Genomic DNA, 27068 nt, shown 5'->3' with positions numbered 1-27068 from the left:
TCTTTCCCTTTATAAGCGGCACAATTACATTTTCAGTTGCATTAACGTGAGGAAGATAAAGTTGATTGTGGCTTCAGATATGATTTATCTGCACATTATATGCCTACAGGTTTATGGATTTGGAAGAAATGCTCTACTTAATATTCTTTCATTAATATGCCGGTCTTTTATAATGCCACCCTTCCCCATGTAACAAATAAATGCGTTTTTATATGTAACTAGATTCCTGTTCTTAGATGTATTATCTTGGACTACTGCGTGGAGACACCTTATGGAAGGATCATGTATACCTCTGAAGTTGGATCAGACTGTAAAGGGAAATTGTCATGCAAAGATCACATATGTATATTATGGGTTTTATGCAAGCTTGAATGTCCAGTATGTGATTTTGGGTTGTGTTTGTTAGTGGAAACACACCTGACATGTCCATCACTATAATGAGGTCCATCTCAGGTGAAGCCCATGACCCGGACGCTAGGTGGCAGCTTTAGGTATGGCAGGGAAGTAGCAGGCTTCCGGGGCTTTTAAGCTCTAGGCTATTGGGTGGCTTCTCAATTTCTGATTGTTTCGTATAGACTAGTATAATAAATAATATGCAAGCCGAAGAGGTCATTTTTCCTCAGAATCTTGTCATCTTCATCAGGCCTCAAAATTGTGAGGTATTTGGCAGCATTGTGATTGTTAATGATGTATACATCACAAGACCTTCTGGAAGGTCTGAAACTTTCCCCAGCATGTTATGACTAAAAAAAAAAACTATATGATGGGCGATATGTATGTATGTATGTATGCATGTATGTATGTATTAAAAAAAAACAAAACACCGTATGTAAACTATGAGGAAAGGGATCTTAAATTTCTGTTCTCAGGATCGGAAAACCTTAGGCCAGGAAATTGATTAAACGTCATCTCTTAACAAAGTAAATAAAAACGAGACAAAAAAAGAAGACTTTCAATGTTTTCAGTTACAAAATCCTGTCTTGGTGTTCACTGACAAACCAAGCTCTGAGATTTGATATTATTTCTGATGTTTTTGTATGGAAAATGTCCTTGCGGTCTTACATCAACACCCGGAGAAACCTACAGGGGGGAAACCTGTTTTTCATTAGCCGTAAAGATTTTCAGAATTGTATTAGTTTCGGTTCATTAGATTGTATAATTGCGTTGGCTGCGTGGCTTTACAAGGAGGAAACTGCTTGGAGGGGATTCTCCAGGGACGTCGGATTATCGCTTGCCGTCCTGGACCACTGAGGCAGAGGGGAATCGCCTTCTGCTAAGCACATGAAAGTGGGACAGGGTAACACCGCAAAATCGACAAACGGGCTGTGCCTATTAACTGGTTTACTGCTTTAAGGCAATAAATTGGGTTAATATATACCGTTTTATTACACACTAGATGCAATTCTAGAGCCGTTTACAATAATAGCCTTATTGTGCTAAAGTATCATTCAACATGGGCATCATGTGTAACAAGGACAGCCAATTCCTAGTTAAATTGTGTATATTAGTACTAACTAATATGAATAATAAATACATATATAATGTGTGTATATATGTTGTGTGTGTGTGTGTATATATGTATATATGTATGTATGTATATATATGTATGTATGTATGTGTGTATATATATATATATATATATATATATATATATATGTGTATATATATATGTATATATATATATATAATAAAACGTTTTCAACTTCATTGAGGCTCTGTAGCTATAGCAAACACATGGGATTTTGCTGCATAATTCTTTTTACCTGGTGTTCATTGGTGATTTACCTTTTTGTGCCCTTGACCTCCCCTTTCTGAAGGGTTAAAACAAATATATATATTTTATATTCAACCACAAATCTGGAAATTATAAGCATTTGTGAATATACAGTTTCTTAAAAACAACTGATTTTGTGCCTCGCAGCCGGAAAGACAATCGTTTAACCCTTTCCCGTTTATAGGCTAAAATGCATCTCAATCAAGCTTCAAGGCAGCAATCAAATTAATTTGAGAAACTGAGATACGGTCATTGACCCAAACGTGATCGCAATGATGATTAGGGTACTTCCTACCCCCCAAAAATTAACAAAATTCAAACAACTAAATGAAATTGGAATTAAAAAGAAGGTATTTATTCCATATGGTGTACATTAAACCAAATATTGTAGGAAAATGTAATACATGCTATTTTAAGTTTCCAAATTTTCCAGTAGTCTAAAAATGGGGAAACATACACTCGAGGCCTTGAAGTACGTTGTACTCGAAGCTCTGTGTACTCTACGGTCATTGAGTTCAGAAACAGAATCCAGAGGGCACTCAACATCAATATGGATATTTTGTTGTTTGGAGTGAATATGGAGTGAAAAGCTAGGTTTTTTTATTTTTGTTTTTTTTTTGTTTTTTTAAAAATATCATATATGTGTAAAAATATATTTATAAAAGAAAAACCTTGTTTGCTTAGCTGATGGTTAACATAAAAACCCTTTAACAATGTAGTCTGTAGACTGTGCCTTTATAGACGTATGTATTTCTATCGGTATTATCCATTAGGTATATTTAAAATATTTTTTTTCAAATATTCTTGTCTCTACTGAGGAAAAAATCTAAACTTAAATAATTTTACCGAGGCTTAATACTATTGCTTCCAGGCACATCACAGATTCTTTCAAGTAAACGTAACTTTCTTAAGAAATCTCATATTGTTTCTGTAAAGCATTAACCGGGTTTGCTTCTGAATAGGCCTCGCGATCATCGCTCCAGGCATCACGTTTATGCTTTAGTTTATACATTCTGAGAACGAAATATTGATTTTTATTACCGCTGCCAGGGATGTATTTTTTGAGTGTTTTCTGAAACTGAATGATGCGGGAACGTATCCCCGGCCGGTGAAACGAATGCGCTATCCCAACCAGTATGCAGTAGATAGAAAGCAGTTTACATAATGACTTTCTGCTCTCCGAATTACTCCGATTCCAGATATTGCTTAGAGCCTCCTGCAGACACTAAATGCATTACAGTAGTTTTTTTCCCCTTCCTTTCACATAAAAATGCATTTATGACCATTTCTTATCACTCAGTAAAGTGATAAAAACAAAGCGAAGATTTAGTGCGGTTTCTTTTCGCTTTAATGGTATTGAGTTATGTCTGTGGAACACCAAGCAGAAAGCTAATACTTTTCTGTGTAAAACGGACATTTGGGTTGTTTATTGGTCCACGGTGGCCAAATACTACTTAATAGAAAAGTATGTTTTGCCGTTATGATTATTATATTTTATTGATATACAGTATCTCACAAAAGTGTGTACACCCCTCACATTTGTGTAAATATTTTATTAGATCTTTTCATGTGACAACACTGAAGAAATGACACTCTGCTATTATTATGTATTGTTTTATATAGCGCCATCAAATTCCATAGCGTTGTACAATGGGTAGACAGGACATAAGTAATATGTAACATAACACATTGACTAACAGAGATAACAGGCGAGGAGGGCCCTGCTCAAACGAGCTTACAGTGTAGAGGGAGTTAGGGTGTATTACACACTAGGTAAACGTGCCATTGTAAGGGATAGACCAGCAGAGAGATCTTAAGAACGGGACATTAATCAGATAATGCCCTCCACCCTGTCTGAGATACCGACCTTGGCTTCCATGATGTTTTCAGCTAAATATCTCAGACCATTACAGTGGCTGTGAATGCGCTACCTAGTTTGATGAATTTAGCTATGTGGCTCCTTTATAATTGTGTAATGTTGTTTGTTATAGAAAAAAGTGAAGTTAGGCATGTAGCAAAATCCGCATAATTAATGGCCTGTTACCAGTGTAAGAAATAAATGCTGGCTAGCAGAACAGTGCTGCCACCTAGTGGTCGCCGTTATATCACGTCAAACTAATCAATCCATAGTTGGTGTTCTATACCGATTTATTCCAGTATTGTTTTCAACAGAGATAAAAGTTCACTTGGCCGGACTCAATGAGAAACAAACTAAAAATGTCTGTGGGAACGGGATCTGTACGTCGCTGTGGTGGGTACACAAGACAAAACCGTTAGAGGTGTCTTTAGAGCATGTGTGTCACAATGACTGAACTTCTAGACATTCATCTGTAATTTTCTAAATATATATTTCTGGATTAATGTGCTTGGAAAACTAAAGGAAGATGATTTTGGTACACAGCGCAGATAAACACCTTTTCTCATGTCTTTAGAGAAACCATCCTTTTAGAGAACTTGCTTTTAACAAAATGAGTTGTTGTTCTAGAACTGGTGGACTCTTTTCCCCAATGTCGATGTTCACTGGTATAACCGGTATAATTATTCAACATCTTTTCAAAATGGTGGATTATATTTAGTTAGAGAAAATATTGCTTATCTGTTCCTTCTTTTCAAACCGCTGTATACAGAAAATGAGGACAACCAATTCCTAGAAAAGTTGTTCTCTTTTTTTTTTTTTTTTCTTCTTTCTAGTTCCTTCAGATGGAGCATTAATATATTCTAAGACCTGAAGGTTCCGCTTTCAAAATAACTCATTCTATTTCATCGTGTCCAATCATGCTTTAGAATAACTATATGATGATATTCTCCGATAAATTACTCCTACTCGCATATACAGTCATCCAAGTTACACCATGGGGTGACTGTACCGTGAGCGGAGTAAATGTAAAAATACCCAGAAAAGAGGTCACAGCTCTGGGGAGATTTCTATGTTAATTAAGGATAAATACAATAATAGAATTCTGTGTATTGGACTGTTACACTATTTAGAATATAATATGTGTATCTAAGCTGTGGTATGATATTTATGTAGTGCGTCAACAAGATCGCCTAACCAAGCCGTTATTTTTATAACTTGCAGAAACCCAGATCAGTTTGTGCAAATGAAGCCGTTTCCTGAGCAGATGTCCGCACGCTGAAAATGGCTCCAGCTCTGCGGGATATTGTGGAATCCAGTACTGGGGGACTGAGCAACGAACAAGCTTTGTATCTGGCATGGGGAGGACTGGCTGCAGTGTCTGTAATCCTCCTCGTTACCATCTTCCTGCTATGTTCTAGCTGTGATCGGTAAGTACAGATATTATTAACTGGTTGCCACCATCTGCCCCTATTGCTTATTGACCTCTGTCTGGTAGGTCCAATAAAGGCATTTTAATGCAGCTTAACTTATACAGGTTCTGATTTTCAGGCCGAGTTTTCTTTGCTTTTATTAGCTATTAAGTTATTGTATATTCATTAACTCACGTGTTCCTTTTCTTTTTAAACAAAATCATAAATGTATATCTTTTTCTTTGAATTCAAAGAGAAGAGAATAAAAAACAACACAGCGGGGACCATGAAAATCTCATGAATGTGGTAAGCCTGCTATATATCTATATTTATATTGGCCGGAGAAGGATTATGATATGTTGGCTAAGGGATTTAATATATATGATTTAATTGGCCGATCTCTCCACGATAGTAATTCATCAAATTCAGTATGAAGTGTTCCGTCATCAGGGCCATCTATAAACATACAGCAGCCTTGGGCAAGTGCCTTCCTCACCCCGGTGGTTCCTGAGTAGAGATCTGTGCGGCTACCCGCCCTGACCTTAATGCTTCCGCCAGAGCCTGCGTGTAACCCGCTGCTGGGCGCCAATACATGCTGCGCAGGACTCAAGGGAAGAGCGCTAGGAGCACAGACCTCCACCTCGGGACTGCTGCGGCTATTGATGGGGCCCAAGGGACAACTGCTGTGGGCAACTAAGCCTGGGCCTTGGGCATCTTCCCCTCTAACCTGCATTAAAGACAGCCCTGATAGTCAGGGCTTGCATTTGGTTTTTTTAAACACCATTTTCCCTTAAAGAATATGATGGCGTTTAAAAAAAGACCAGACACCGGCAATGAAATTAATGAGGCTGATGGAAAATGTCAGCTGTCGCTTAACAAGTAAATTGGTTTACATAAAAAGTAATGCATGGAAGATGATGTCGTTCTGTAAAAGACGGTAAAGTGATATAATATATCGTTCATTCTCTATGATTTAGTAGATATATTGTAGAATCTCTGTAATTTATTGAAATTATTTGTACTTGCATAGACGAAGCAAACGCGTGTGATATGTGAATCTCTATACACGGCATTGCCAGCCGAGTGTCTCAGAGACCAGGTTGCTGAAATAAAATATTAGGATGCATTCTCCCCATACAGTGTATTTAAAATACTAGCACCCCCAACGCACTTTAAGAAAAAGAACAAATAAAAGGCGTTGTAGGTGAAGCTTAGGCTTGGCTGCACATGTTCAGATTGGGTGCGGAGCAGAAACGGGGCAGACGATTAAATTACTATCAAGCCTCACCCCTCCTAAATCATGCTCCAATTTTAAGAAACGTAGTCATGCTTAGCAGTTCATGCGTCTCCGTCTTGCGGGCTATCGATAAATGTTTTGTTCTTTAATACTGGAAGAGCCAACAGGTAGCTTTCAAACCGGAGAGTTGCCTGTAATATGCCCAAGCCGAGCACCATCTCCGAGATCGCAAATACCCCAGCACTATAGGCACCTGTGTTGCCAGCGGTGTTAGAAGTAGGTACAGAAAGAATGTATGAAATTAAATGTCACTTGTTTTGTTAAGTATTTTCCACTTATGATGTAACCATTGTTTGGGTTTGTTAGTTGTGGTTGATGGTTTCGGGTTTGTATTTGTCAATCTGTAGCAAAGATCTGATTGTGTCTTACAGCCGTCTGATAAGGAAACATACAGCCACTCCATCACAAGCCTTGGGACGGATCCCCCTGCCAGCTATCGTAACGGTGCTGTCAGTAATGGAGATGGTGAGTGAAAGCCCTTGCTGTGTGTTGTCCCGGCTCGGCGTGACATGCAGTAGCCATTTTGGGTGGTATTTTTATATTTGTCAGTGGAAGGTGTTTTTTTTTTTCTGCTGAAATGTGACCTTCCTCAATTCCAGCAGTTCCATTATTAATGAAGAGAAAAGCTATTCATTGTTTTTAATTGAGATTTTAAGATCAAGGGTCTACTAATGCCTCTCGCTATACAACCCAGCGCCTGCTCGCTGTAGACCCTCGGAAATAAAAACCCTCGCATCGTTCTTCTCTCCTTTCATCAGCTACACAGTAACCAAATTATTTAAATTAATGTATTAAAAAGTTTGTATGACATACAATCTAAATAAGATTAGGCTAATGAATTATTGATTTGTATTGCATTTGTGGAATCTTTGATTTTGCTTCTAAATACATTGCAGGAACATTTCAGATTCCGTATATTTTCTACCACGGTTAATGTAGAATTATGCTGTCAATTTATATGTAATTTAGCAAGAAATGGAAAAGATAATGAATAAAGCAGACTCTTTGTTTCTCAGTTTCAGAGGATAGTACAGCTGCCTGCATCCAACCATACGAAGATGTACAGAGCTCTCTCCCTGACCTTTGTGACCTCCAGGACTACTCTGCAAGATCATCCAGGTGCCATCAAAGTCGCGAGTTACCTAGAATCCCACCAAACAGTAATATAGAAACGCCCCTCTCCCCGAGAGACATAGAAGGTGATTTTCCTCCTGGGAATGAAGGACCCTACGAAGTCCTGAAGGACAGCTCATCTCATGAGAATATTATTGAAGATTCTCTGTATGAAACTGTAAAAGAAATAAAAGAGGTGAATGCATTAACTGGGGTGGAAGAAGGGAACCGAGCTTTAGATGAGCAGGATGGGAGCCAGCCAGTTAAAGTGCTGAGGATGGAGGCCGCGGCAGAATACGCCTCCGTAGATCACAACAGAAAGAGCAGACACAGCATCAATACGCAAAGTGCCGCCAGCACCCCAACATCTCAAGAGGAAGACGTTCCTCCTCCCTTGCCGAAAAAACTCCTGGACGAGAATGAAAATGTACAAAGCAAAGAGGAGGACGACCAATCTGAGGAAAAGGAAGATAAACTGGAAGGAACAAGCAATGAGGATAAGGTAAGAAAATAGAGATGAGATACTGAAGTTTGGAATCGCTGAAAGTCACTGGTGAATGTGATATCTCTAACAGTTACGCAGCAAAATGGCAAAAGCAGAGAAATCATCAGGGACATTCCGTTGGTTTTCATGGTGAAAGCTCCACATTTCCAGAACTGTTACCTATTAAGATAAAACATAGAATGTGATGTGAGATAAGAACCATTCGGCCGACCTACTTCACCCATTGTGTGTCTCTTTCAGGACCCTTCCTTTCTTATTTCTTCTCCCATACACTGCCTGGCACCCTTGCAACAGTCAGGGGCATTGAGGCCATTTTTGGTTATTTTTTCCCTTCAATAGGAGAATAATCTAATCTTTTACATGGCAGCCGTGCTCACTGCTGTCAAGGTGAAGAAGGGGAACTTGAGTCTGCGTGGCCCCATTGAATGCCGTTTATGATGCGGCTTCAAAGCCTTTCCTGATAACTTACTTATTCTTGATTATTGGTCTATTCCATGTTATTTCTCGTGAGGTGTTTGCAAATTTTCTAGCCTTTCCTTGACTTTAGCACAGTGCCGATGGATTAGGTAGAAAATAAACTAAAATTACATTGCTTCCGGCTAATTAAAGTGCCTTTGTTGCGGTGACACGCGGGAATGTAAGATTACTCCTCACGGCCATTGCAAAGGAGTAGGGAACAGAATATTAAGTTATTAGACTTATTGCAGGGATACAATATTACTTCCTCCATCCTTACGGGGTTAAAAAGGTCCTTTATTTAAGTCCTGTTTTATATTGGTGTTGGAAAGTAATAGGTTATAAGCCCACTAAAGCAGGTCCCCCATCTCCTTCTGTGCCATTATGCCGTAATGTATGTTAATCTTAATGTCGTCGTTAATCATCACTCTTCCCTGCTAAGGTATCTTGGGCCGCTCCATAAAGTGTAAAGAAATGTAATGTGTTTCTGGCTCGCTTTTCGATTTCATTCACAAAATTCCCTCGGTTTCAACTTGAATCTTTTTGTTCTTTAACGCTGAGATGATGACTCCAGAGATTTGTGGAAGGAATAAATAAGAGGGAGAACACACACACACACATTGATTTTCTGTTTGTCTTTCAGAGACAAAGTTCTATATCCTATAAATCCCGGGAAGAAGATCCATGTTTAACGGATGAGGAAGTACGTATTAAACATTAAGCTGACAATGATCTTTGTCAAACCCGGATGAGCAGCTTCATCAGTCAGTGTCTGACTTCCAGACCTGTAAAAAAAAAATAATAAAAAAAAAAATATATAAATATATATTTATATATATAATCAGTATGAGTGTGTGTATGAATGAATCTTCGCACTAAAGGCCAGAGATGGCCCGCTCCTTCACTTTGTAGGGAATGCTGGATGCTAAAAATGCAAGAGGTGTCAGGGGTTTAAGAAAATGCTGAATGGTGAATAGCTGTTACTTCTGTGTCAATCTATATATCTAACTTAAGTGTTTGCAGCAGAAAATACAGTAGAACGTGGCTGTAAACGTGTATATTCTTGTTGATTAAAGCTGCTGTTCCCGTAGACAAAACATTTCTTGCACTCCTTGTTCGGTGATTATTGTAAAACAAGAACATGATTGACAAACTGCTAACTGAACTGCAAACATTGTTTAGTTGCTCTATTAAATGAGCCTCATGGAGTAATATGTAGAAGCTTTTCTTGGGGGTTCACGTCCAAAATGTAAATGCCAAAAGTCAACATCTGGTGTAATGTTTGCATTAGCTCGGCTAATCTGTTTCCACCGTGTTTGGTTTCAGATCTCTGCGATGTATTCCAGCGTTTCCAGACCTACGCCGCCTCGAAGCCTTCAAGAAGAATTCTCTCACTATTCATACATTCAAGATGTTGGGACTGACCTATCTCCAACCACTTGTAACGGTACATATGCTACAGTCAGGGACATTGACAAGAACCCCGGTGTCATCTCGCCGTCAAAAGACCAAATAAACGGGGGGGCAGATCCAGAATACGAAGCCATCACAACCCTAACGAGAGAAGAAGAGAGGACTTTGCCATTCTCGAGCACGAGCCAGGTCGTTCTTCCGCAGGGAGAGAGTGACTATGAAAGTATTGGCGACTTGCAACATAATTCCGATTATTCTAGACTTTAAGTAAACCGCTCTTTTTTTCTTTGGTGGAAATGGCACACGATTTCTATAGGGCTTATGATCTACTAGCTACTAGTGGATTGATTAAAAAACAAAAAGCACACGTATGCTCGCGGAAACCGCCTTCGGTTGCATGACGCGGTTTATTTTTAATCCGGGATCTTTTCTGGTTCCTCAGCGGCGAGAAAAAACTGCTATATTTTTTTTGTATTTTTTTTTTTTATCTGCCTTTTAATGTATCTGGAATTATTGCCAAATATCGAGTGCTATAAAATGCAATCAACTTTTAGGTACTTTGTCAACTCTACAGTATTCTGAATCATAGTTTTTTTTTCAGCAATCGGTGAGATGTATAAGAGATATAATATCTGCTCACAATATCAGCTGTGCATTACAAAAAAAGTTTTTACTTTTGTGAATAAACCAATGGGATTCGATATAATTAATTCAGGCTAAACTTTTAGCAATGCTCGGTACAGATTAATATTAATATGTATATAAATCACTTTTTTCCTGCCCTTTACAAATCGACAAAATACCGATGTGTAGATTAAACCCGATACAGCTTCACAATGAACACGATTTACAGAGCAAAGGCTTTTTAAGAAACTCTGACCTGTTTTGCAGATATTTAGGTACCTCACTATTAGAATATCGATGTATTACTCATTTACCTAAAACTCTGATTATTATCTGTTAAAATTAAAGAAAAACTGTTTACTAGCTGTATATTCCCAAGGCCCATGGATGAAATAAAACCCAAACAAGCACAGCCACTTCGGAGAAGCAGTTAATTGGCCGCTCTGAGACCGGTGAATAATATTCCAGATGATTTGTGAATAATAGTAAGACGTTGGATATAGATCCTATCTTTCTTGCGGATGGGTTTTTCTTGAAGATCTATTATGTGGGATTGGCTCTGAGTTCTGGTGTCTAGAGGGCACAACGAACCTCACGTTCTCCCGGGACTTTGTGTTAATGCCGCTCGGTCGTTTTTAACACACATATGTTACAAAAGCAGGTGTTTTCCGGAGCAGCGCCTTGCGTTGCATTGTTTGCTTTAGGTCAGTGCTGGGTACCGCCTGCTTTCCCATTTTTGAGCAATGTCGTCAGTCGATCTGAACAACGTATAACATAGTGTAATCATAGCATACTATTTGGTATGTTATTGTTTCTTTAAGTATTAATGTATACTCGGATTATCTGGTACGCCGTGAAAGTCCAGTGCTCTTGCTCCATTATCATGGAAAGTATTGAAATTCTAAGCTGGTTATCTGGCTTTTTGCATGCATTGGGGGGGCGGTTTGGCAGCTTTTTAGTATACACGGGACATGTAATCATTATAAATCTATTGCTATTTTTTTACATTCAGGTTTCTCTTTTATATACCTATAAGCTGAAAGCACAGGTAACTGCACACAGGCTCATCTGCTTGCATTGTGCGTTCGGACATCTCCATGTAGTGATAGTCTCATTGCGGAGCGGTGTAGACGCGTTATATGCTTTAGTGCAGGTTGTCTTCAGGTCATTGTTTTTTCAACGATTTTACATTTTTGTGCTGTTTAACTGGTAAGCATCTGAATATAGTATTGCCGACTGGAATGTTTCCCATGAATAAAGCCTGTTCTACCTTTTGTGTTGTGTGTTGTGTGTTGGGTTTGTATATTGGGTGCTGCTGGTCGTTTCCAACCATTACAGCAACAACAAAAAAGCAAAAATCTATTCAAAATTGGTTGGGTGCTGTAAAGGTGGTCAGGTTATGTGTGGAACTGGTTGAGGTATAGATAGAGCTCTTGCCATGCAACTATGTTTACTGATGCCCCCCCAAATAACCCCATAACATTCCACCTGCCCCTCCCCCCAGTTTGTAAAATCACTCTGCCGGAGTCCAAGTTAAGCTTGAAATTTGGCCCTATATAATGTATACTTAATGCATTGTTAACCAATAAAGTGGTTTTCAAGAACTCGCTGATTTATGTATGGCCAGCTCTGCCCTTTTCCAAGAGGAGCTTCTCAAGGTTGGCCCCTAATAACACATGGTGAAGTTGACGAGTTGAAATCACAACTCTCCTGCTAATGTGAACGAACCCTCTGCCCGTGTCTGCCAATTTCTCCTCTTCGCAAGACCAAGTTCTTTTCCGGCTCACCTCGGACCTGGAAAATAATTTATGGAATAATTTTAATTCTAGTCTGTTTCAACTGCACACCTGTCTTATGCTCAGATTGTGGAGCTGTTCCACATTGAACAATTTTTCCTTTTACCAGAATGATTAAATAACGGAGCCATTTCATTTGAGCAGTAATTCAAACCTCTTGTGTTTCTCCAAGTAATTGCTGTGCTCCGTAGAACCGGAATCCCTCGTCAGTCGGCATTCATTTATTTTCTTCTTTCTTACTTTAAGCTATTGTAGTAATTGTAAGATTGCCTCTTTTGTATACGCTTCTGCTGTGTACTCATGTTGTAAATATTTAACAGTCCAAATAAATGCACAATACATATGAAAACAAGGCACAGGTTTCAGATCTTTAGTCTTGATTTTTTTTTATTAAGGGATTTTAACCCCTTTCATGCCGGAGTACAGAGTAACACATTGTGTTACCCACCCTCTTGGCGCTCAGAAGGTTTTTGTACCTCTTCTAATCTCTGTTCCAATGGCCCTTTATCACTCCCATCACTCCTGTGTTCCAGTGGCACATTGTGCTCGCTGATCTAAGTGTAAAAGGTTAATAGATGGTTAGAAAAACCTTTTGCAATTATATTACAGCCAGAAATCCCCCCCCCCATAAAACCCGTCGAGTGACCCCAAACGTTTGAATGAAAGTGTATATTCCTACCGAACTTAATTCAGAGACAGACAGCTTCTAGCACTATAGCTGTTAAACGATGTTGGTGTCTTATCATTCTCTGCCAGCCAGGAAGGCACAATTCAAGAACAACTGGGATGTGGCAGCCAGCCGACGTCATCCTTTTAAACCAGAAAAACAAACGTACCCGTTCAAACGGCTGATGTTGAGCCGGATATCCGGTATGGACTGGCTTTCAGAAAATAAAAATAGTTATTAGTATAAGAGTTTACCTGTTCAGGTGGCTTCTACATCAATATTAAACCAAATATAGAATGTGAGTGGATGACTGGGTGCAGCTTATTAAAATAAAAGGAAGATTTATTAAAGAGTGTTATCATTGGATTCTAATAGAAATGTATTAATTTCCTGAAGCTAAATTACACACACACACACACACACACACTAAACACACACACACACACACACACTAAACACACACACAAACATATATATATATACACACACACACACACACACACACACACACACACACACACACACACTACCTTCACTTCTCTGGAAGAGGTGAAGGGAAGTTGCTTTGGGACAGCGGCTTGAAGTTTAGTGAAAGGTAGTTGCCTCCATGTATTAATAGATGTCCTGGAACTTACGTGGTGCCATCCTCGTTCCTCTGTTGATTAATGGTCACCATGTGTTTTTTTTTTATGCTCTATGGGGTTCCCTCCGTCTTCCTTGTTGATGATCTGTACAGAGGTTTGAAGTTCAGCCCCTTGGAGAAGAAAGGTGTAGGTTCAGTGGTTTTTTTGGTATTAGGAAAGGTTTAAGGGGAATTGGTTGACTGGCGCGTACCTCAGGGAGGGATAACACCAGAAGCGCAGTGTCTTCTTTAATTATAAACATAAATAGGTGTCTGTGCCCCTTATAATAAGTGAAAATAATATATAAAATATTATATAACCTTAAATGGATACTCCAGCTGGTATTTAAATAAATCAAATAATCATGTAAAAAATAGTAAACAAATATTGTGTAGTATGTAATACAACTTAATGGTAGAGGTAAAATACTAAGGAAGCCCCTTACAATATTAAGGGCATCTCTCTGCATCAGTCAAGACCACCTCTAGAGCGTCCCCCACTCAGTTGCAACAAAATCGAGAATTGGGAAGAGTCCGTGTCTTTGGTCCGTAAAAATTAAAGGATTACCGATTACCGTCTCCTGCAAACTGGGAATTCCTTTTGGCCGCGCCGTCTTTATGATGCCTCCTCACCCTGGAGACCGAACATGTTATGGTCTCTGAGCCGCAAGATGTTCACCGGTTTTTGAAATTCCTCCCTTAAAAGGACCAGAGAACACGTATCTGCCGTCCTCCGATTAGCCCCGGGTTTGGAGAATGCAGGGCTGATGCAGTTTATTTGACATTATGGGGCCAGTTGAGGATGGAATCATTTAGGTACTGGGGTGTCCCTTTAAGGTCTAGAAGCCCACAGAATCCTTGTGTTTTTTCATTTTATCTGAATTAGTAACTAAAACATAGAGATACGCACTCCGTCCCTTGACTTTAATAAGAGGGTCCCTCTGTCAGCTTAGGTTTGTGGTGCCCGTGGGAGATGAATGTGAAAACGTACGGTGTTAGAGTGAGTGTGTGTTAGTATATGTGTATTAGTTATAGAGGGGGAAGTATATATATGCGCACACACGTTGACAGGGTGCTTCTGAAATGCAGAATTGTTGGACCCGCACTGCTTCCTGCAACATTCAATAAAGAAAATAAGAGTCTTGATGATTTTGAGACTCTCTCTCCCAATAGTTATACTCCGCTGGCTGAGAATTCTGGTTTAATAAATGTATAAAATCTGGATTTTTATATATTTTTTTCAGCTGTAAAAAGTGAATTTATTCCTGTTTGCCCCAATCAAAATAAGCATGGGGTAAGAATGCATTCTCTGACCTTTTTAATTTTGCGAATGGCATTATAATTATGTTTTAATGATATAACGCCATCATAGTCAATAAGGTGGTAAAAATGTTAAATGGCGAGGTTGGTGTCCCCTCTCTACACAACTACACAAATCACTGCCCCACCAGCCCATTTATACAATTTATACAACTCCCCCCTGCCAACAGCCTCTATTGCACAATAACTATATATTCGTAAAAGGCAAAGCGGGCCGGTACATAATGTCTACAAATTTGTTTTGGATCTAGGAGCCCATTTTTTCCCTCCCCAATCATGTTTTTATTTTCCTATATTACCCCCTGGACTGCAGTTAAAGGATATTTACCGGGGCAATATGACATAAAACACACCTTTCTTCAATCCTGCACCACTTTGTACAGTTTTGCAGTTTTGCAGTAACTTCATGATAAAGGGTGTTTTACCCCATAAAGACTCAAGCATGTTTAACCAATATTCCTTTTTTGTGTGTTTTAGAGTACCTGCCAAAGACTCAATTATTTCATAGTTTAATATTAAACCATGTTCATGTTATTAAATAGTATTTATTAGCACCAAAATATAAAGAGTAAAAATGTGTCTCTGGACTGTCTGCCTCGGCCAGAATACGTCACGGACCGGCATATAAAGAAAACCCAAAAACAAACTTTTACTGTAATACTAATATTTTTCACAAAATGATGAACAGGAGATTAAAAGAAGTAAGGTCTGAAAATTGGGACTGCAAGAAAAGAGGCAAATCGGTAAAATAATATAAGGCAACAGGATTTATGTTTTTTTTTTTTTACGCAGGACGGGAAACATTTATATGCAGCATTTAAATTCACCAAACATTAACACCCTGGTCATTTTATTTAACAGATACAAAATTTCCCCATCAATAAATTAAAAGAAATACACTTGAGTATTTACATCCATAAAGCAGTAAAGCAGAAGCTCGGAACCCTCATTGTGCCCTCACACTGCAGGTCAGTGAATTATGACATCATACATGTTCACAATAAAGCCGTAGATCGCACACCTGCCTACTCAGTGTAGTTGGGCGCTCGGCACTGGTAAGCAGCTATTCATAGCAGACTTAAAGTGTTGTTACCAACGACATCAGAGATTGAGGAGATTTAAAAGGGGAACCTTTTAAAAGGAGAGCTATGGAGGACTGCTGTCTACTCCATGGACTGAGGTGGATTGGAAGGAGATGTTGCCCTAGAAAAGTGCGGAAGTTTTTCAAAAGAGTGAAAACAGCTTTCACCAACACTGCTAAAAAGACTGAGGTCCAGAACAAGGAGCACTTGGCCAGTAGAGACCCTGTCCTGAAAAGAAAGAAAGAGAGTAGCAGTACTGATGAAGAAAGAGGAAGAGCGAGGAAGAGGACCAAACGTACTGCTAATAAGAGGGAGGAGAGCAGTCTGTGTCTGAGGGCAAAGCAGACAACAAAACGCCCCAGAACCAGCACAGGCAGCTCCGAACGGAAGAAAAAGCGGTGTAGATCCAACGAGAAAAACATCCAGACTCTGGGGCAGCAGGAGAAAGAAGGAGCGGAGGAACATCTGGAGGAGCGCAGAAGGGGAAAGGTTCCAATGAAAAGACGCAGGAGTATGGTGGAAAGTGGTGTTATTGCGAAACGATATAGGAGCCTTCTCCCCATGTCAGTCTCTGGCTTTCTCTTCCATTCAGTGCTGGGTGAAGGGGGGTTTGGAAAGGTCATGCTGGCTTCTGTACCTAGAAGTGATTCTATGGTAGCGGTCAAAATCATCCGCAAGAAAGCCATAAAGCCCCTGTACTTACTGAAAGAGAGGAGAATCCTGGAGATGGCTCGGGAAAGCCCGTTCCTTTGCCATGGATATGCAGGCTTCCAAACAGAGACCTGCGTGTTATTCATGATGGAGTATATGGCTGGTGGGAGCCTGCAGTCATATATGAAGAGGGTGGGCCGCCTCCCCGAGACTACAGCTGCATTTTATTCAGCTGAAATAATCTGCGGCATCCAGTTCCTCCACGCTCGGGGAGTTATACATCGAGACCTGAAGCCGGACAACATCTTGCTTGACGGAGAGGGCCATGCCAAGATCTGCGATTTCGGTATTGTCGCAGAAGGCATTTTTGGAGGAGCAGAGACAAAAGGACACTGCGGAACATTCACGTACATGGCCCCCGAAATACATCTAAAGCAGGCATACGGTGTTGCCGTGGACTGGTGGTCCTTCGGGGTGATTCTATTCCGCATGCTTAACGGAAGGTTACCATTCTATCATGGTAACTGCAAGAAGGCAGCGTTGGGTTCCATTGTAAACGGAAGCCCTCGGTACGTCAAAGACCTCTCGGAAGACGCTGCAGACATCCTGAAGCATCTTTTGATGAAAGATCCTCAGCATCGCCTCTGGATCACGGGGTTTATTAGGCGGCATCCATTCTTTCAGGACATTAAGTGGGAGGATATAGAGAGCCGCCGTTCAACTCCCCCATACCGGCCAACATCAAATCTAAGCTTGAAGACACTTCAGGAGATTCCATCAGTTTTGTTGAGCACAGAGGACACGTCCTCTTCATCTTCATCTCACTCTTCCTCGTCATCGAGCAGCCAGAGTCTTTCTGGCTTTTCCTTTGTGACTCCAGACTGGATGGCCTGAAGGATGGACTAAGCCCTGGCCAAGCGTATCAAGAGTGTTTCCAAAAAACATCATAAAATCATAATAAATTCGAGAAACACCTACATTTTTTTGTTATTGTTTCCTTCACGTTGTATAACTACAGCTGCCAATGTCCACAGATAACTCTACATAACGATGACCTCACAAGAGAGCTCCTGCTTCTATCACATCATTAACAGATCTCTGACCTTTTTAATTTTGCGAATGGCATTATAATTATGTTTTAATGATATAACGCCATCATAGTCAATAAGGTGGTAAAAATGTTAAATGGCGAGGTTGGTGTCCCCTCTCTACACAACTACACAAATCACTGCCCCACCAGCCCATTTATACAATTTATACAACTCCCCCCTGCCAACAGCCTCTATTGCACAATAACTATATATTCGTAAAAGGCAAAGCGGGCCGGTACATAATGTCTACAAATTTGTTTTGGATCTAGGAGCCCATTTTTTCCCTCCCCAATCATGTTTTTATTTTCCTATATTACCCCCTGGACTGCAGTTAAAGGATATTTACCGGGGCAATACGACATAAAACACACCTTTCTTCAATCCTGCACCACTTTGTACAGTTTTGCAGTTTTGCAGTAACTTCATGATAAAGGGTGTTTTACCCCATAAAGACTCAAGCATGTTTAACCAATATTCCTTTTTTGTGTGTTTTAGAGTACCTGCCAAAGACTCAATTATTTCATAGTTTAATATTAAACCATGTTCATGTTATTAAATAGTATTTATTAGCACCAAAATATAAAGAGTAAAAATGTGTCTCTGGACTGTCTGCCTCGGCCAGAATACGTCACGGACCGGCATATAAAGAAAACCCAAAAACAAACTTTTACTGTAATACTAATATTTTTCACAAAATGATGAACAGGAGATTAAAAGAAGTAAGGTCTGAAAATTGGGACTGCAAGAAAAGAGGCAAATCGGTAAAATAATATAAGGCAACAGGATTTATGTTTTTTTTTTTTTACGCAGGACGGGAAACATTTATATGCAGCATTTAAATTCACCAAACATTAACACCCTGGTCATTTTATTTAACAGATACAAAATTTCCCCATCAATAAATTAAAAGAAATACACTTGAGTATTTACATCCATAAAGCAGTAAAGCAGAAGCTCGGAACCCTCATTGTGCCCTCACACTGCAGGTCAGTGAATTATGACATCATACATGTTCACAATAAAGCCGTAGATCGCTCACCTGCCTACTCAGTGTAGTTGGGCGCTCGGCACTGGTAAGCAGCTATTCATAGCAGACTTAAAGTGTTGTTACCAACGACATCAGAGATTGAGGAGATTTAAAAGGGGAACCTTTTAAAAGGAGAGCTATGGAGGACTGCTGTCTACTCCATGGACTGAGGTGGATTGGAAGGAGATGTTGCCCTAGAAAAGTGCGGAAGTTTTTCAAAAGAGTGAAAACAGCTTTCACCAACACTGCTAAAAAGACTGAGGTCCAGAACAAGGAGCACTTGGCCAGTAGAGACCCTGTCCTGAAAAGAAAGAAAGAGAGTAGCAGTACTGATGAAGAAAGAGGAAGAGCGAGGAAGAGGACCAAACGTACTGCTAATAAGAGGGAGGAGAGCAGTCTGTGTCTGAGGGCAAAGCAGACAACAAAACGCCCCAGAACCAGCACAGGCAGCTCCGAACGGAAGAAAAAGCGGTGTAGATCCAACGAGAAAAACATCCAGACTCTGGGGCAGCAGGAGAAAGAAGGAGCGGAGGAACATCTGGAGGAGCGCAGAAGGGGAAAGGTTCCAATGAAAAGACGCAGGAGTATGGTGGAAAGTGGTGTTATTGCGAAACGATATAGGAGCCTTCTCCCCATGTCAGTCTCTGGCTTTCTCTTCCATTCAGTGCTGGGTGAAGGGGGGTTTGGAAAGGTCATGCTGGCTTCTGTACCTAGAAGTGATTCTATGGTAGCGGTCAAAATCATCCGCAAGAAAGCCATAAAGCCCCTGTACTTACTGAAAGAGAGGAGAATCCTGGAGATGGCTCGGGAAAGCCCGTTCCTTTGCCATGGATATGCAGGCTTCCAAACAGAGACCTGCGTGTTATTCATGATGGAGTATATGGCTGGTGGGAGCCTGCAGTCATATATGAAGAGGGTGGGCCGCCTCCCCGAGACTACAGCTGCATTTTATTCAGCTGAAATAATCTGCGGCATCCAGTTCCTCCACGCTCGGGGAGTTATACATCGAGACCTGAAGCCGGACAACATCTTGCTTGACGGAGAGGGCCATGCCAAGATCTGCGATTTCGGTATTGTCGCAGAAGGCATTTTTGGAGGAGCAGAGACAAAAGGACACTGCGGAACATTCACGTACATGGCCCCCGAAATACATCTAAAGCAGGCATACGGTGTTGCCGTGGACTGGTGGTCCTTCGGGGTGATTCTATTCCGCATGCTTAACGGAAGGTTACCATTCTATCATGGTAACTGCAAGAAGGCAGCGTTGGGTTCCATTGTAAACGGAAGCCCTCGGTACGTCAAAGACCTCTCGGAAGACGCTGCAGACATCCTGAAGCATCTTTTGATGAAAGATCCTCAGCATCGCCTCTGGATCACGGGGTTTATTAGGCGGCATCCATTCTTTCAGGACATTAAGTGGGAGGATATAGAGAGCCGCCGTTCAACTCCCCCATACCGGCCAACATCAAATCTAAGCTTGAAGACACTTCAGGAGATTCCATCAGTTTTGTTGAGCACAGAGGACACGTCCTCTTCATCTTCATCTCACTCTTCCTCGTCATCGAGCAGCCAGAGTCTTTCTGGCTTTTCCTTTGTGACTCCAGACTGGATGGCCTGAAGGATGGACTAAGCCCTGGCCAAGCGTATCAAGAGTGTTTCCAAAAAACATCATAAAATCATAATAAATTCGAGAAACACCTACATTTTTTTGTTATTGTTTCCTTCACGTTGTATAACTACAGCTGCCAATGTCCACAGATAACTCTACATAACGATGACCTCACAAGAGAGCTCCTGCTTCTATCACATCATTAACAGATCTCTGACCTTTTTAATTTTGCGAATGGCATTATAATTATGTTTTAATGATATAACGCCATCATAGTCAATAAGGTGGTAAAAATGTTAAATGGCGAGGTTGGTGTCCCCTCTCTACACAACTACACAAATCACTGCCCCACCAGCCCATTTATACAATTTATACAACTCCCCCCTGCCAACAGCCTCTATTGCACAATAACTATATATTCGTAAAAGGCAAAGCGGGCCGGTACATAATGTCTACAAATTTGTTTTGGATCTAGGAGCCCATTTTTTCCCTCCCCAATCATGTTTTTATTTTCCTATATTACCCCCTGGACTGCAGTTAAAGGATATTTACCGGGGCAATACGACATAAAACACACCTTTCTTCAATCCTGCACCACTTTGTACAGTTTTGCAGTTTTGCAGTAACTTCATGATAAAGGGTGTTTTACCCCATAAAGACTCAAGCATGTTTAACCAATATTCCTTTTTTGTGTGTTTTAGAGTACCTGCCAAAGACTCAATTATTTCATAGTTTAATATTAAACCATGTTCATGTTATTAAATAGTATTTATTAGCACCAAAATATAAAGAGTAAAAATGTGTCTCTGGACTGTCTGCCTCGGCCAGAATACGTCACGGACCGGCATATAAAGAAAACCCAAAAACAAACTTTTACTGTAATACTAATATTTTTCACAAAATGATGAACAGGAGATTAAAAGAAGTAAGGTCTGAAAATTGGGACTGCAAGAAAAGAGGCAAATCGGTAAAATAATATAAGGCAACAGGATTTATGGTTTTTTTTTTTTACGCAGGACGGGAAACATTTATATGCAGCATTTAAATTCACCAAACATTAACACCCTGGTCATTTTATTTAACAGATACAAAATTTCCCCATCAATAAATTAAAAGAAATACACTTGAGTATTTACATCCATAAAGCAGTAAAGCAGAAGCTCGGAACCCTCATTGTGCCCTCACACTGCAGGTCAGTGAATTATGACATCATACATGTTCACAATAAAGCCGTAGATCGCTCACCTGCCTACTCAGTGTAGTTGGGCGCTCGGCACTGGTAAGCAGCTATTCATAGCAGACTTAAAGTGTTGTTACCAACGACATCAGAGATTGAGGAGATTTAAAAGGGGAACCTTTTAAAAGGAGAGCTATGGAGGACTGCTGTCTACTCCATGGACTGAGGTGGATTGGAAGGAGATGTTGCCCTAGAAAAGTGCGGAAGTTTTTCAAAAGAGTGAAAACAGCTTTCACCAACACTGCTAAAAAGACTGAGGTCCAGAACAAGGAGCACTTGGCCAGTAGAGACCCTGTCCTGAAAAGAAAGAAAGAGAGTAGCAGTACTGATGAAGAAAGAGGAAGAGCGAGGAAGAGGACCAAACGTACTGCTAATAAGAGGGAGGAGAGCAGTCTGTGTCTGAGGGCAAAGCAGACAACAAAACGCCCCAGAACCAGCACAGGCAGCTCCGAACGGAAGAAAAAGCGGTGTAGATCCAACGAGAAAAACATCCAGACTCTGGGGCAGCAGGAGAAAGAAGGAGCGGAGGAACATCTGGAGGAGCGCAGAAGGGGAAAGGTTCCAATGAAAAGACGCAGGAGTATGGTGGAAAGTGGTGTTATTGCGAAACGATATAGGAGCCTTCTCCCCATGTCAGTCTCTGGCTTTCTCTTCCATTCAGTGCTGGGTGAAGGGGGGTTTGGAAAGGTCATGCTGGCTTCTGTACCTAGAAGTGATTCTATGGTAGCGGTCAAAATCATCCGCAAGAAAGCCATAAAGCCCCTGTACTTACTGAAAGAGAGGAGAATCCTGGAGATGGCTCGGGAAAGCCCGTTCCTTTGCCATGGATATGCAGGCTTCCAAACAGAGACCTGCGTGTTATTCATGATGGAGTATATGGCTGGTGGGAGCCTGCAGTCATATATGAAGAGGGTGGGCCGCCTCCCCGAGACTACAGCTGCATTTTATTCAGCTGAAATAATCTGCGGCATCCAGTTCCTCCACGCTCGGGGAGTTATACATCGAGACCTGAAGCCGGACAACATCTTGCTTGACGGAGAGGGCCATGCCAAGATCTGCGATTTCGGTATTGTCGCAGAAGGCATTTTTGGAGGAGCAGAGACAAAAGGACACTGCGGAACATTCACGTACATGGCCCCCGAAATACATCTAAAGCAGGCATACGGTGTTGCCGTGGACTGGTGGTCCTTCGGGGTGATTCTATTCCGCATGCTTAACGGAAGGTTACCATTCTATCATGGTAACTGCAAGAAGGCAGCGTTGGGTTCCATTGTAAACGGAAGCCCTCGGTACGTCAAAGACCTCTCGGAAGACGCTGCAGACATCCTGAAGCATCTTTTGATGAAAGATCCTCAGCATCGCCTCTGGATCACGGGGTTTATTAGGCGGCATCCATTCTTTCAGGACATTAAGTGGGAGGATATAGAGAGCCGCCGTTCAACTCCCCCATACCGGCCAACATCAAATCTAAGCTTGAAGACACTTCAGGAGATTCCATCAGTTTTGTTGAGCACAGAGGACACGTCCTCTTCATCTTCATCTCACTCTTCCTCGTCATCGAGCAGCCAGAGTCTTTCTGGCTTTTCCTTTGTGACTCCAGACTGGATGGCCTGAAGGATGGACTAAGCCCTGGCCAAGCGTATCAAGAGTGTTTCCAAAAAACATCATAAAATCATAATAAATTCGAGAAACACCTACATTTTTTTGTTATTGTTTCCTTCACGTTGTATAACTACAGCTGCCAATGTCCACAGATAACTCTACATAACGATGACCTCACAAGAGAGCTCCTGCTTCTATCACATCATTAACAGATCTCTGACCTTTTTAATTTTGCGAATGGCATTATAATTATGTTTTAATGATATAACGCCATCATAGTCAATAAGGTGGTAAAAATGTTAAATGGCGAGGTTGGTGTCCCCTCTCTACACAACTACACAAATCACTGCCCCACCAGCCCATTTATACAATTTATACAACTCCCCCCTGCCAACAGCCTCTATTGCACAATAACTATATATTCGTAAAAGGCAAAGCGGGCCGGTACATAATGTCTACAAATTTGTTTTGGATCTAGGAGCCCATTTTTTCCCTCCCCAATCATGTTTTTATTTTCCTATATTACCCCCTGGACTGCAGTTAAAGGATATTTACCGGGGCAATACGACATAAAACACACCTTTCTTCAATCCTGCACCACTTTGTACAGTTTTGCAGTTTTGCAGTAACTTCATGATAAAGGGTGTTTTACCCCATAAAGACTCAAGCATGTTTAACCAATATTCCTTTTTTGTGTGTTTTAGAGTACCTGCCAAAGACTCAATTATTTCATAGTTTAATATTAAACCATGTTCATGTTATTAAATAGTATTTATTAGCACCAAAATATAAAGAGTAAAAATGTGTCTCTGGACTGTCTGCCTCGGCCAGAATACGTCACGGACCGGCATATAAAGAAAACCCAAAAACAAACTTTTACTGTAATACTAATATTTTTCACAAAATGATGAACAGGAGATTAAAAGAAGTAAGGTCTGAAAATTGGGACTGCAAGAAAAGAGGCAAATCGGTAAAATAATATAAGGCAACAGGATTTATGTTTTTTTTTTTTTACGCAGGACGGGAAACATTTATATGCAGCATTTAAATTCACCAAACATTAACACCCTGGTCATTTTATTTAACAGATACAAAATTTCCCCATCAATAAATTAAAAGAAATACACTTGAGTATTTACATCCATAAAGCAGTAAAGCAGAAGCTCGGAACCCTCATTGTGCCCTCACACTGCAGGTCAGTGAATTATGACATCATACATGTTCACAATAAAGCCGTAGATCGCTCACCTGCCTACTCAGTGTAGTTGGGCGCTCGGCACTGGTAAGCAGCTATTCATAGCAGACTTAAAGTGTTGTTACCAACGACATCAGAGATTGAGGAGATTTAAAAGGGGAACCTTTTAAAAGGAGAGCTATGGAGGACTGCTGTCTACTCCATGGACTGAGGTGGATTGGAAGGAGATGTTGCCCTAGAAAAGTGCGGAAGTTTTTCAAAAGAGTGAAAACAGCTTTCACCAACACTGCTAAAAAGACTGAGGTCCAGAACAAGGAGCACTTGGCCAGTAGAGACCCTGTCCTGAAAAGAAAGAAAGAGAGTAGCAGTACTGATGAAGAAAGAGGAAGAGCGAGGAAGAGGACCAAACGTACTGCTAATAAGAGGGAGGAGAGCAGTCTGTGTCTGAGGGCAAAGCAGACAACAAAACGCCCCAGAACCAGCACAGGCAGCTCCGAACGGAAGAAAAAGCGGTGTAGATCCAACGAGAAAAACATCCAGACTCTGGGGCAGCAGGAGAAAGAAGGAGCGGAGGAACATCTGGAGGAGCGCAGAAGGGGAAAGGTTCCAATGAAAAGACGCAGGAGTATGGTGGAAAGTGGTGTTATTGCGAAACGATATAGGAGCCTTCTCCCCATGTCAGTCTCTGGCTTTCTCTTCCATTCAGTGCTGGGTGAAGGGGGGTTTGGAAAGGTCATGCTGGCTTCTGTACCTAGAAGTGATTCTATGGTAGCGGTCAAAATCATCCGCAAGAAAGCCATAAAGCCCCTGTACTTACTGAAAGAGAGGAGAATCCTGGAGATGGCTCGGGAAAGCCCGTTCCTTTGCCATGGATATGCAGGCTTCCAAACAGAGACCTGCGTGTTATTCATGATGGAGTATATGGCTGGTGGGAGCCTGCAGTCATATATGAAGAGGGTGGGCCGCCTCCCCGAGACTACAGCTGCATTTTATTCAGCTGAAATAATCTGCGGCATCCAGTTCCTCCACGCTCGGGGAGTTATACATCGAGACCTGAAGCCGGACAACATCTTGCTTGACGGAGAGGGCCATGCCAAGATCTGCGATTTCGGTATTGTCGCAGAAGGCATTTTTGGAGGAGCAGAGACAAAAGGACACTGCGGAACATTCACGTACATGGCCCCCGAAATACATCTAAAGCAGGCATACGGTGTTGCCGTGGACTGGTGGTCCTTCGGGGTGATTCTATTCCGCATGCTTAACGGAAGGTTACCATTCTATCATGGTAACTGCAAGAAGGCAGCGTTGGGTTCCATTGTAAACAGAAGCCCTCGGTACGTCAAAGACCTCTCGGAAGACGCTGCAGACATCCTGAAGCATCTTTTGATGAAAGATCCTCAGCATCGCCTCTGGATCACGGGGTTTATTAGGCGGCATCCATTCTTTCAGGACATTAAGTGGGAGGATATAGAGAGCCGCCGTTCAACTCCCCCATACCGGCCAACATCAAATCTAAGCTTGAAGACACTTCAGGAGATTCCATCAGTTTTGTTGAGCACAGAGGACACGTCCTCTTCATCTTCATCTCACTCTTCCTCGTCATCGAGCAGCCAGAGTCTTTCTGGCTTTTCCTTTGTGACTCCAGACTGGATGGCCTGAAGGATGGACTAAGCCCTGGCCAAGCGTATCAAGAGTGTTTCCAAAAAACATCATAAAATCATAATAAATTCGAGAAACACCTACATTTTTTTGTTATTGTTTCCTTCACGTTGTATAACTACAGCTGCCAATGTCCACAGATAACTCTACATAACGATGACCTCACAAGAGAGCTCCTGCTTCTATCACATCATTAACAGATCTCTGACCTTTTTAATTTTGCGAATGGCATTATAATTATGTTTTAATGATATAACGCCATCATAGTCAATAAGGTGGTAAAAATGTTAAATGGCGAGGTTGGTGTCCCCTCTCTACACAACTACACAAATCACTGCCCCACCAGCCCATTTATACAATTTATACAACTCCCCCCTGCCAACAGCCTCTATTGCACAATAACTATATATTCGTAAAAGGCAAAGCGGGCCGGTACATAATGTCTACAAATTTGTTTTGGATCTAGGAGCCCATTTTTTCCCTCCCCAATCATGTTTTTATTTTCCTATATTACCCCCTGGACTGCAGTTAAAGGATATTTACCGGGGCAATATGACATAAAACACACCTTTCTTCAATCCTGCACCACTTTGTACAGTTTTGCAGTTTTGCAGTAACTTCATGATAAAGGGTATTTTACCCCATAAAGACTCAAGCATGTTTAACCAATATTCCTTTTTTGTGTGTTTTAGAGTACCTGCCAAAGACTCAATTATTTCATAGTTTAATATTAAACCATGTTCATGTTATTAAATAGTATTTATTAGCACCAAAATATAAAGAGTAAAAATGTGTCTCTGGACTGTCTGCCTCGGCCAGAATACGTCACGGACCGGCATATAAAGAAAACCCAAAAACAAACTTTTACTGTAATACTAATATTTTTCACAAAATGATGAACAGGAGATTAAAAGAAGTAAGGTCTGAAAATTGGGACTGCAAGAAAAGAGGCAAATCGGTAAAATAATATAAGGCAACAGGATTTATGTTTTTTTTTTTTTACGCAGGACGGGAAACATTTATATGCAGCATTTAAATTCACCAAACATTAACACCCTGGT

At 40.9% G+C, this 27068-nt stretch overlaps 5 protein-coding genes across 6 annotated transcripts in view; 4 read left to right on the top strand and 1 right to left on the bottom strand.

Moving 5' to 3' along the window:
• Positions 1–10461, top strand: part of PAG1 (phosphoprotein membrane anchor with glycosphingolipid microdomains 1) — a 57698-nt gene extending 47237 nt beyond the window's left edge. For both annotated transcript variants that reach the window (XM_053467982.1, XM_053467981.1), the window contains 6 exons: positions 4854–5059; positions 5296–5347; positions 6710–6803; positions 7355–7953; positions 9056–9115; positions 9739–10461. In XM_053467982.1, the coding sequence (XP_053323957.1) occupies positions 4914–5059; positions 5296–5347; positions 6710–6803; positions 7355–7953; positions 9056–9115; positions 9739–10092 (1305 nt within the window). In that variant the 5' untranslated portion in view covers positions 4854–4913 and the 3' untranslated portion in view covers positions 10093–10461. The remainder of the gene's footprint in view (positions 1–4853; positions 5060–5295; positions 5348–6709; positions 6804–7354; positions 7954–9055; positions 9116–9738) is intronic.
• The window catches only part of LOC128497813 (myelin P2 protein-like), a 118578-nt gene that overhangs the window by 78542 nt on the left and 12968 nt on the right, over positions 1–27068 (bottom strand). The window lies entirely within an intron of this gene.
• Positions 19038–20110, top strand: LOC128497747 (protein kinase C delta type-like; the record flags this gene model as incomplete). Its single annotated transcript, XM_053467909.1, has 2 exons — positions 19038–19073; positions 19457–20110. Coding segments are annotated over exons 1-2 (690 nt in total), but the record flags the coding sequence as incomplete, so codon positions are not given.
• LOC128497746 (protein kinase C delta type-like) lies at positions 21880–22952 on the top strand (the record flags this gene model as incomplete). The annotated part of the gene is made up of 2 exons (XM_053467907.1): positions 21880–21915; positions 22299–22952. Coding segments are annotated over exons 1-2 (690 nt in total), but the record flags the coding sequence as incomplete, so codon positions are not given.
• LOC128497745 (protein kinase C delta type-like) lies at positions 24722–25794 on the top strand (the record flags this gene model as incomplete). Its single annotated transcript, XM_053467906.1, has 2 exons — positions 24722–24757; positions 25141–25794. Coding segments are annotated over exons 1-2 (690 nt in total), but the record flags the coding sequence as incomplete, so codon positions are not given.

Source organism: Spea bombifrons, chromosome 5, assembly GCF_027358695.1.
Source record: "Spea bombifrons isolate aSpeBom1 chromosome 5, aSpeBom1.2.pri, whole genome shotgun sequence".
Classification (NCBI taxonomy): Eukaryota; Metazoa; Chordata; class Amphibia; order Anura; family Pelobatidae; genus Spea; species Spea bombifrons.
The sequence above is the reverse complement of the archived record's forward strand: the minus strand, read 5'-3'. Positions and strand labels throughout refer to the sequence as shown.